This window comes from Adiantum capillus-veneris, chromosome 15 (genome assembly GCF_014529385.1).
Source record: "Adiantum capillus-veneris isolate H3 chromosome 15, ASM1452938v2, whole genome shotgun sequence".
Lineage (NCBI taxonomy): Eukaryota > Viridiplantae > Streptophyta > Polypodiopsida > Polypodiales > Pteridaceae > Adiantum > Adiantum capillus-veneris.
The window spans coordinates 104255217-104266131 of NC_140945.1; the positions used below are offsets into that span (position 1 = coordinate 104255217).

Here is a 10915-nt window from a genome sequence, read left to right on the forward strand (position 1 = left end):
AAAATCACCTTTTTCTAGATCTACATAAAGGCAATGTCCGATACATGCATGCTATATATCAATAGATAGCATTTGAAGAGTAGACTCTAAATATCCAACCTCCGACAAGGTTAGATCTTATTTGCAAACAATTTACCGATCCCCACTTTTTGAAAGCTATGCCACATCAACAATTCTTACAAGGCCCATTTTTTAGTGAAAACTTTTCCTAATGCTTAGGAGCTTGGCTATGGATGCAAATCCAAGAAAGTGAAAGATTTTCTTCTTCATCACCGTATTCTATTACTCTATTATGCTAAGCTATGTTAAGAGCTTTCTCATGGAGTAAGCATATACAAATTACTATTTCTCTTGCAAAATACTTCTTTCACCCTCATCTACCTCTTACACAATAGTTCTTTCTCTCCGTTGGGGTATGTAGGGCTTAGGAAGGAGGGTTATAGCATGGAAGCTTGAAATGTATCATCTTCTTGGTTCAAGGAAAACTCCACAAGAGCACAAATTGTGTTGTAATCAAAGCTCTCTTTGAGAGAGAATTGTAATGCAAAGACCTTTGGAGGGGGAACCGGCTCCAAGCAAATCCAGTCCTCATCAAGTTGTCAATCTTTATCGAGGTATTCTCATTGAATTGTGTGAATGGTTTAATGTTCAATATGTAAATGTGCAATGAAATCAATCTGGCACAACCTCTAATCAATCTGGTTCAATAATAATAATAGAATTCTCTTAAGGTCAAACTCTCTCCTTTCATAAGTTCATTTTCACTGAATCTATAATTAAGTACCGGGTTCTTTGACAACAAACTCTGCATCAACAACTCGTAAAATTTTGTTATCTGCATCCAAATCTCCATGTCTATACGTTTGTTTGGACCATGCAACTAGACTATGAGACATGGCACGACTTCTATTTCTTATCATTTTCGAGGAGCCACAATGCTGGCTCTCCACCATACTTCTGTATGGCACTTTTGTATGACGTACACTATATAATCTATAGTTTGTGTCAATTCTCATTGCATGACAAAAAGTTTAACTAGTCACATGGTTCTCATGTAGATTAACATAACAATGTTCTCTACTTTGCACACTCGCTTGAGACGCTTACTTTTTGTCATGCAATGAATAAATGACACAAACTATATGACCTATAGTTTGTGTCATTTCTTCATTGCATGACAAAAAGTTTAACTAGTCACATGGTTCTCATTCTCTACTTTGCACACTCGCTTGAGACGCTTACTCAATGACTAGGTCAGAAGTCTAGTTTTATTTTTCATTTCAATACAATCTACTATATGTATATATATTATTTCTAACTCGCAACAACAAATCAACATTATACCACATCAGCAAATTTCTTTGGCAAGGCCAACCAAGCAAGGCTAGTTTTGGCATGTTAAAACATACCTAGGAGAAAGGTGTACAAATTTTTGAATCTATTTTTTTCAGTTTGTAAATGGTGCCTTCATTGAAGAGCCTCATGAATTTTTCAACCATAAATTTTGAAAAGATTTGTTTTAGTTTGTAAATGGTCCCTTCATTTAAGGGCCATGACATCTTTTTGAGCTTTTTGTTTTAAAATGCCAAGGTGAGTCTTCACCTTGATTTTAAGGAATGTGTGGGCGCACGCATGCAAAGCCGCTGCATGCGAACTTGCAAACACATGTGCAGGTTTCAATCGGAGTTATCGTGATAGTTAAGTAGTAGATAATTGTACCGTGAGACCAATGAGGATGCTCTTGTCTTAACAAAAGCAAAAGAGATGTAGGTGGATGGAGGGTTCAATATGGAGTGAAGTGCTATGTTGCAGTGCTTGAGAAAAACCTAGCTCTAGAGTAATTCCACCTCCAAAGATTGAAATGTACTCCTAAATATTACACAAGAAGGTAAGAAAACCTACCAAATTTGGAGCAATTTCATACGCAAACCTTTAAAACACAACCCATTTACTTCTAGCTTTCAAAGTTTTTAGAAAACAAAAAAAAATCAAGCATTAGTAGGGAAGCATGTAGTGCATGCCTGGCAAGGGCGGCAAATAAGATGCAAACTCGCATTGCAAAATAACCTTAAGAGGTCCTGTTGCGATGTGGGGACGCAAATTTAGAGGCTGCCTCCAAAGTCCCATTTACTTTTTGGCCTGCTAACGAGCCTTATGACAGTTTGCCAAAGGTGGTTTGAATAGTAGTCGTTTGGCGGTTTGAATAGTAGTCGGAGTTATTTGTTTAAGTGACCTTTACTCTATTTGGTTTTTTATTTCATTTTTCATTTCCAACTTACATTCATACTATAATTTTAGATTTAGCCCTTGATATACTAAAATTAGGAGCCTTTGGCACAAGGGGGTTCAAACTTTGCAAGATGTGTGTGTGTGTGTGTGTGTGTGTGTGTGTGTGTGTGTGTGTGTGTTGGGGGGGGGGGGATATACCAACACACTCACTAATTTGTGAGACTATGTTTGAAGCTTCTTCCAAAACCATAGCGGGCTATTGCAAAGTAGACAAAATTGAGTCTTTGCATGTATTTAACAGAAATAGTTTTGGTACATACTTAAGTTAAAAGCTAGCAAACCCTCAAGTTTTAATCAAACATTGGACAAACCCTCGATTGTATTGCTTTTCTCACTGGTTGGAAAAAATGTTGTTTTATGAGCACTGCCTTGCATTCATTTGCGCTCCCAATGTTAGCTATAAGGCATGTGTGGAAAAAATTTCTACAAATAATGATGCAAGGGCCACATGTAGATGCCCAATTGCACCATAGAAACCCAAAAATTAAAGAAGAACGATTTTACCAGCTCAGGTCCTTCAAGTTTGTGGAATCAACTCAGAATTTGCTTCTGATTTTTGCTCTTTTTGTCAAAAATGGGCAAACTCTACTTGTGAGATGTTACGTTGATATACCGTAGTACCCCTTGCTACAAACATTGCATACTTAATGCAGTAGTGGTTCTTGTTCAGCTTGACATGAGTTCACTCTAGCCATTGCCTCACATGCCTGCACAATTGTGGACAATCCGCATTAGCTATTTTTCAGAAAATCACAATCTCTGCGAGAAAAGAACAAAAGATTAAATCCACAAAACCCTTAAAAAAGCAACAGAGCAAAGTGTGAAATGTTAAATAGGACACACTCTAGTAAAGGTGCACACTCCCCTAATATAGGCTCACCAAACCTCAAATGGTATTACCTCTTTGTTCCAATTAGTTCGATATGTAATTGCCACCAAAGCGATCAATTGCACCACTGCACCGCCGTTTATCCCCATCCAAAGGCCCTGCCAGAGGTTAACACACTTTTGACGCTAATCCTTGCCATTGCGTTCTTGGATCTCATTTTAGTTCAATTGTACACTTCATGTGTACCTTAGCCTTGACATGGAGAACAAAAGCCATAACAAAGGCCAATGGTAGGCCAACACCATAATACGAGGCTAAATTGATGTATGCACCAATGCTCTGCCGTCCACAGCCTCGGAGGATACCTTAAGCACAGCCACAACTGTAAGCACACGGTGGGAAATTCTTCACAACAAAAGCAGGTACTTGTAGACGTAATATGAGCTAACGGGGTACAATAACACCTGATAAAAGCCCTTGTATGCTGTCTAAGATGGTCGAGGCAGCCAGCACCGGCATCAGCCTGGATATGTATGTAACCACTGCTTCTTCTTGACTGTAGGCCAATCCGATCACATTACGCAGAGACATAAAGGTCGTAAAGACCAATATTGCCTCACAAGCTGCAACTACAGCGGCCGTAGAGACTGCTCTACGCGCTGCATCTGGTCGTCCAGCTCCAAGCTCATTAGCTACTCTTATGCTGCTCACATATGAGAGGACCTCCATGTATCAAGCATAAAATTAAACTTGTGTCAAAATAAAGCAAGTGCTGAAGGGTACAAACCTTGCCATTGCTCCAAGTCCTGCAGGAATCATGAATGCGAGCGCAGCAGTACTGTAACTGCAATATCAATGCGCACGGAGTAAACCAAACCCCTCATTGTAAGAAAAATTTGACTTGTTGGGTGCAGCTGTTATTATTATATTAATGAATCATACCAGATCGAAATTACTGACGTTTCCAGCTCTGGATTTGGCAGCCAGCCTGAAAGAAGCACAAGGGCTTCATATGACCACCACTCCAAGCTTTCAACAGTTTCAAGAGTAGAGGAGCAAATAAACATCTTTTTTCATTCAAGATTTTTCGACCAGGCATGCATTCCATATACAAATGACAATGGTTTTGAGGTGCATATTGTGTACACATGTCTGTATGTGTTCGTTCATGCATGTACGCATGTTCAAGCATTCAATGCATGGGTATGTGCCTTCACCCCAAGAAGACAATAATGTGGCACATTTTATGTGGAGCTCTAAAGTTGGATTTGGTACAGGAAATACAGAGAAACATGAATGGCTTACCACATCATTAGAGCAGAGGGCACCGCAAGCTTAACAAAGCCCTTAATATCATGAAGTGCCTTGGTCGAGAAGCGTGTTCTTGTCTTCTCGCACGATGGCGCAAACACCATATAAATGGCAAGCTGTAGCACATTCATCCAGCTAGAAATGCATGTAGCCAATGCTGCACCTTTGTTCCCCAGGTCCAACTTGTAAATCAAGAACCAGCAGATAGGTATGTTGCAGCAGAACGTGGATACCAAGGAGAGCATAAGGGGAATGACGATACTTTGAGCCTGTAGAAATTTTAGAAGCGGTTGTGCCGTTGCATAGGCAAATAGCGAAGGGATCAACCAGAGGCTGTATTCACCCGCTTTCTTAGATATTGCTTCATCTTGTCCAAGAGCCAATAACACACGCTCCATGTTTGCCCACAGGAACGCAATGGGTATTGCAATAGCGTTTAGGACAAACAAGCCTCGATGCATGTACAATCCGACGAGGCGGTATTGGCCTGCTCCATAAGCTTGTCCACATAGCGTCTCAAGTGCACTGCCCATGCCTGCCTGCAAGTAGCACACATGAATCATGCCTGAGGATGTATATAAACTAAGGTAATGCAAATCCAAACGTCTATATTGAAAAACCATGTAGGTAAAGAAACTATATTCTAGAGCTATCCTATCCTGACTTGAACAACCTTATAGAAACTGACAAGAAAGCTAAGTGTCAGTGACAACACTCGCTAAGAAGGAATGTAGCTTTTCACACCGACCATAATGCATGCAACTCAACCTCTACATAAGCAAAAGTCCATGTTTGCACGCCAATGAGTGCGCATGTATGCCCGCGTTACACTCACATCCATGCCAAATGATATACCTAGATGGATCCAGGATAAGCCCGGATTCCCCTTTGCAGGAAACTACTCATGGTAGTCACATTTCACAAGAGAGGGCTCACATGAAAACTTGAAAGAGCCTGCAAAGAGGAAAAAAGCAGAGCAAGAACAGGTTACCAGTACGCTGAAGCCGGTGACAGTTGCAATTGAGGAGGCAATGGAGGCACTGGAGAGGGCAAGGGTACTAAGGTGGCCAACGAACATGACAGATGTAAGTTGAATTAAGCTCTGCAAGAGGTTGGTGAGGATGATGGGACCTGCAAGCCTGCATTGCTTCTTCAACTCTTCTTTTACAGCTTCCATATCCCATCTTGAGGAGCTGGTGTAAATATATTCCTTCAGTCCACTCATGTCTTGGATGGTTGATACTGCCGTGACCTTCACAATTTCAATGGCAAGGACCTTGTGGATGGAACTAGAGCTCCTTTTTTCTCCAAATCGATCGTCTTGTGACAAAGTCACCGGGGTGGGGATTTGTGAGTCCCAAACAGACTGGATTACCCCCAGTGTTGCTCTCTCTCTCTCTCTCTCTCTCTCTCTCTCTCTCTCTCTCTCTGGTACTTACTCTCGCTTGCGCATATTCTTCACCTTGTGTTGGAAGACTTAATCAGAGCTTATTTGGGTGCATGCAGGTTGCGACTCTCTCTCTCTCTCTCACTCTCTCTTGCGGACTTCTCAGAGCTTATAATTGGGTGCCGGTGCATGCAGGTTGCTCTCTCTCTCTCTCTCTCTCTCTCTCTCTCTCTCTCACGCGCGCGCGCGCACACACACACAAGCACGCTCTTGACTCTTGACAGAGTGATTATGGGACCTGCGTAGAACGTACCTGGGTCGCTGCCATCATCATTTCTGTCATTCTTTCTCGTGCGGGTGCGGGACTGCTGGATACCCAGGAGTATAATACTGTTGGCGAGCACATGCCATTCTAGGAGAGAAAAAAGCTTTCACGTTCAAGGCCTGTTCAAAAGTGTACCGGAATGTGAGCCCAAAAGCAATGGAAACTCACCGCTTTGTTTTGCTTTAGCCAGATATCATCCTTGGCTCTTTTGCATGTGTGCATACAAGGTTTGTGCTCTTGCTCTTTGTCTTGCAAGGTGAAGATTCCCGTTGCCAACGTGCCATTCTAAAACAATAAAATGAAAAGGAAGTCAAGTCATGTAAAGAGGGAGTCGAGAACTAGTTCTCTAACATCTGGTGAAGTATCGCATTGGCTTGCTTAACAAAATTAAGGTAAAATGTGTTACTATAAAATAAGGATAAAGTTGTCGCAAGATAGTGTGTGCATGCGCGCGCCTTTGTGTGTGTGTGTGTGTGTGTGTGTGTGTGTGTGTGAGAGAGAGAGAGAGAGAGAGAGAGAGAGAGAGAGAGAGAGAGAGAGAGAGCGCGCTTAAATTGACCACCAAGTTGTAAAGTAGTCATAAAGAAGTCTCAAAACTAATTCACCCCAAAACACATTGTCATACATTAAAGCTTGCGAAAACATTGAAAAGTATCGGAAAGGCCCAGAGAATCAAACGAAGAAAACTCATATACCAATAGTATTCATAGAATTCACAAGCACAATAATGTGAGAGATGTTATTCACTTACATCTAACCATCACTTAATCACGATTAGCAACTTAATAGAATTGAAAGAACTAAGTCATAAAAGCACTATCATAAAGGTCTTGCACCCAAAATAATGGATAATATGTTCACGAGAGTTAGGTAAACCAACAGCCAATCCTCAATAGTGGCAATTACCACTATGCAAACAAGCATGCCTAACTTGTGTTATGTCCCTTGCATAATAGAAATTTGGATTGCTTTTGGAAAAATGACACAAGATCCATGATACATGCACGTCGATAAGCATTGGTTAGGGAAGTTTTGTGCAATCTTAGAGCTTGGGGTGAAAACTCTCATGTGTGGCTCAAGAAACCAGATTCAACAAGTCATATGTTGTGAAAATCTATGTGAAAAGATTCTAGGGTTCAAAGCAATATGAATTAAGAACATGCTAAACCAATCATATAGCTACAATGGACCCTCCACAATGATAGCTTCCATTTTGTAAGGCCCGAAAGGAGAAAGTTTGCTTGTGGTAATTTTGCTTTGAGCATGTTATCTCAAGCTATGCTAATTATCACCAAGCCTTATATCACCTAAAAGGGGAGTCTATAGGTTTTTGGGGGAGAACCATCCCATCAGAGAACTCTTTATTGGTTCTCAATGTTGCAATAGTGGAATCTATGAGTGACACTTTTTTGTGGTATGTACAAATGGAGCCACCAACCTTGAACGGTAGGTCACACTTCACAATATATGAAATGAAGTCCCAAAGAATATCTGAGATTGTCACTATGCATTCATGAGTAATTGAATATTGCTTTTACAATTCTAGAAAAGTGAAGCACTTGACTCCATTGCGTTCTTTTGGTGTTGTCAATTGTGGGGGCCTTGTCGTACACTGTGTGTGAGCCACAAAGGTTGCAAGCACACAATCCTAGTGAAGAGAAGCTCAACAAGTGGGTGGACGGTGTGTTACTCACCTCCCTATGTCGTCGTCGAAAACGGAATCATGTAATGCAGTGAAGAAGGAGCTCGCCTCTGCTACTTGACCGCCTCGCCACCATCATACCGCCACCGATGCTCTCTCTCTCTCTCTCTCTCTCTCTCTCTCTCTCTCTCTCTCTCTCTCTCTCACACACACACACACACACACACACACTCACACCCATACAACAAGAGGATAAAGGCCCAAGAGACAAAGGAGAGCAAGAGAACTCTGCATTCATACATTTGAGAATGACCCAAAAACTAAGTTAGAGCTGCTTTTATGTAGGTCATCCTGTTCACATACGGGCACCGACACTTGGCGGTCAAAACACTAAATCCTTATCTTGGCTTATGTTTCAACTTGTTTTTTGGTCAAGAGGAAAATCACACAAATCCTGTGTTTCATTTTCTTTAATTGCATCAGATTCTGATTTCATTGTAGCCATCCAATTTTTTGAATTATGTACCATCATCAAAAGAAAGAGGTTCCTCTCCATCACATAAACTAGAACGGATGGTATTATGTATAACCTTGCTTTTAGGTTTATAACAAAAAAAATTCATTTGTAATCCATTTTTGTGTTGCTTTTGTGGTACCAAAGCATAAGCTAAACAACCAAAAACATGCATGTGATCAATAGATGGATTCTTATCATGCCATGCTTCATAAGGAGACTTAGACTGCAAAGCTTTAGTAGGACACATGTTAAGTACATAGGTAGCACACATGATAGCCTCAAGCCAAAATGAATGTTGTAAAGATTCACTCTTGACCATACATCATGCAATCTTCGTAAGAAATTTGTTTTTCCTCTTAGCAACACCATTTTGTTGAGGGATGTGGTATTGTACATTGTGTTTTATCTTGTAACTAGCCAGAAATGCATTAAACTCATGAGACATATACTCCACACCTAAATTTGAACAGAGGGTGCCCATAGTACATTTAGAGACATTTTCAATCATAACCAAAAGAAACTTGAAGCACATGAATGCTTTAGTGTTAGCTTTACACTACAAGAGGCTATTCATATTAGCGATGCTCACACAGCAACGCTCAAAAAAAAAAATCCCGGCGTCGCTATGGACGTCGCAAATTTACTTGTAAATTTGCAACGCTCATAGCGTCGCTCATAGCGACGCCGGCTGGGCTAAAAAAATAACAGAGAGCGCCCAAAAACTCAGATCTCAGATCTGAGTTTTTCGACGCCCTCAAGCAAGGAGCAAGTAACGCTCTCCCTCTCTCTCTCTCTCTCTCTCTCTCTCTCTCTCTTTCTTCTCCACACACACACACACACACACACACACACACACACGAGGAGAGGAAGGAGAGCCAGGTATGCTCCTTCCCTCTCCTCACTCTCATGTTCCCTTCCCCTCTTTCTCTCTCCCTCTCTCTCTCTCTCTCTCTCACACACACACACACATAGTGTTTTTGAGAGAGAGAGAGAGAGAGAGAGAGAGAAAGAGTACAGACATAAACAAAAACGCACACACACATACATAAACAAAGAATGCACACACACATTGAGAGAGGAAAAGAGAGAGAGAGAGAGAGAGAGCATGCATAAACAAAAAACTCACACATTGAGAGAGGAAAAGAGAGAGAGAATATGCATAAACAAAAAACGCACACATTGAGAGAGGAAAAGAGAGAGAAAGCATGCATAAACAAAAAAACGCACACACATTGAGAGAGAAAGAGAGAGAAACTAATTTAACGTCATAGGAAACTAATTAAAATTAAAAGACCTAAAGATCTAGCCGACGAGGAGTTGAACTCAAGACCTATTATTCAAGAGGGAAATGGCATAACCAATCTATCATACTTGGCATGGGTGATAGAAAGGTTACACCATTTATCTCTTTTTATTGACACACATATCCACACACGCGCACACACACAAGAAGAAGAGAGTTATAACGTCGTAGGAAACTATCCTAAAAGACGTTAAAGATTAGGTTAGATGTAGACTTACGTTAAATTAGATTTAGGTTTATTTAAGTTAAATTAGATTAGATTTAGGTTTATTTTTAGTTAGATTTACGTTTATTTACGCTAGATTTAGATTTACGTTATATTAGATTAGATTTAGGTCTCCATAGACTGCGATGCCTGCATGAAGCGGGTGAAGAAAGCCCTCAATGGAATATAGGGTATTGCTGCCTTCACTCATGGTGGGCTCCGTCAATCCAAAAGTACTGGTGAAATGTCTTCAGAAGATAGGGAAGAAGGTGGATCTTCAGGGCGGCAAGAGTCACTACATCCCCGACAATGACCATCTAGACAACCTCTAGTCATTCAACAGCAACTTCAAAGTTAGTAACAAGAGCAAGAACGGTCCAAAGGGCCAATTGCTGTCGTCAGATGTGGATGGAGATGAGGCAGCGTCACCGCCGGAAGTTAACTCTCACATCTTTAGTGATGAGAATGCCAACTCTGGCCGAGTTATGTGAAAAATTATGTGTTAAATTAGTTTTAAGGTTCTTATAATCCCTGTTAGTTTAGTTCTTTGTTTTTAATATAACATAATTTACGTTAGATTTAGATTTATGTTATATTAGATTAGACTTAGGTTTATTTAGGTTTACCCACACACACACACACACACAAGAAGAAGAGAGTTTTAACGTCGTAGGAAACTATCCCAAAAGACGTTAAAGATTAGGTTAGATGTAGACTTACGTTAAATTAGATTTAGGTTTATTTTTAGTTAGATTTACGTTTATTTAGATTTACGCTTATTTACGTTAGATCGAGTCCACGCAAGAATTACTTACGGTTTAGGGTTTAGAGTTAGACGAATAGTGAAAAGATCTACTGTGAAAAGATGTTAAGATGCTGTGAAGTGCTACAGCTAGAGAAGAGGCAAAGGGGTTTTGTCCACTACATGCAGTATTATGTAGACGTGGGTCTGTAGATTTCTTGTACCCACAAATATAGGTATTGACCAATAAAGACGAGATTATAACCCGGTGGTTCTGATCTCCGTGCACCTCTAGACCGAGGTGTGCGGGGATTGGACATGACTAGAGAATGTGAGGTAGAGAGAGAGAGAGAGAGAGAGAGAGA

General features: G+C 40.7%; 1 protein-coding gene across 1 annotated transcript; it reads right to left on the reverse strand.

Annotated features, from left to right (window-relative positions):
• Positions 1-2590: 2590 nt before the first annotated feature.
• On the reverse strand, positions 2591-6378 carry LOC147441209 (protein DETOXIFICATION 16-like). Its single transcript, XM_086482898.1, has 10 exons — positions 6310-6378; positions 6130-6228; positions 5421-5795; positions 4424-4968; positions 4061-4147; positions 3906-3962; positions 3583-3821; positions 3365-3483; positions 3190-3276; positions 2591-2996 (listed from the first exon to the last, which is right to left on the reverse strand). The coding sequence occupies exons 1-10, from the start codon at positions 6361-6363 to the stop codon at positions 2934-2936; spliced, it is 1725 nt and encodes a 574-aa protein (XP_086339024.1). The 5' UTR covers positions 6364-6378; the 3' UTR covers positions 2591-2933.
• Positions 6379-10915: the final 4537 nt, after the last annotated feature.

Excerpts from the sequence above, each read along its gene's own strand:
- LOC147441209 (XM_086482898.1), bottom strand. The coding sequence starts at position 6,363 with ATGCACACATGCAAAAGAGCCAAGGATGATATCTGGCTAAAGCAAAAC. Across the intron at positions 3,484-3,582 it reads CATACAAGGGCTTTTATCAG|GTATCCTCCGAGGCTGTGGA; the intron begins GTGTTATTGTAC and ends GCTGTGCTTAAG. Across the intron at positions 2,997-3,189 it reads GAACTAATTGGAACAAAGAG|GCATGTGAGGCAATGGCTAG; the intron begins GTAATACCATTT and ends ACAATTGTGCAG.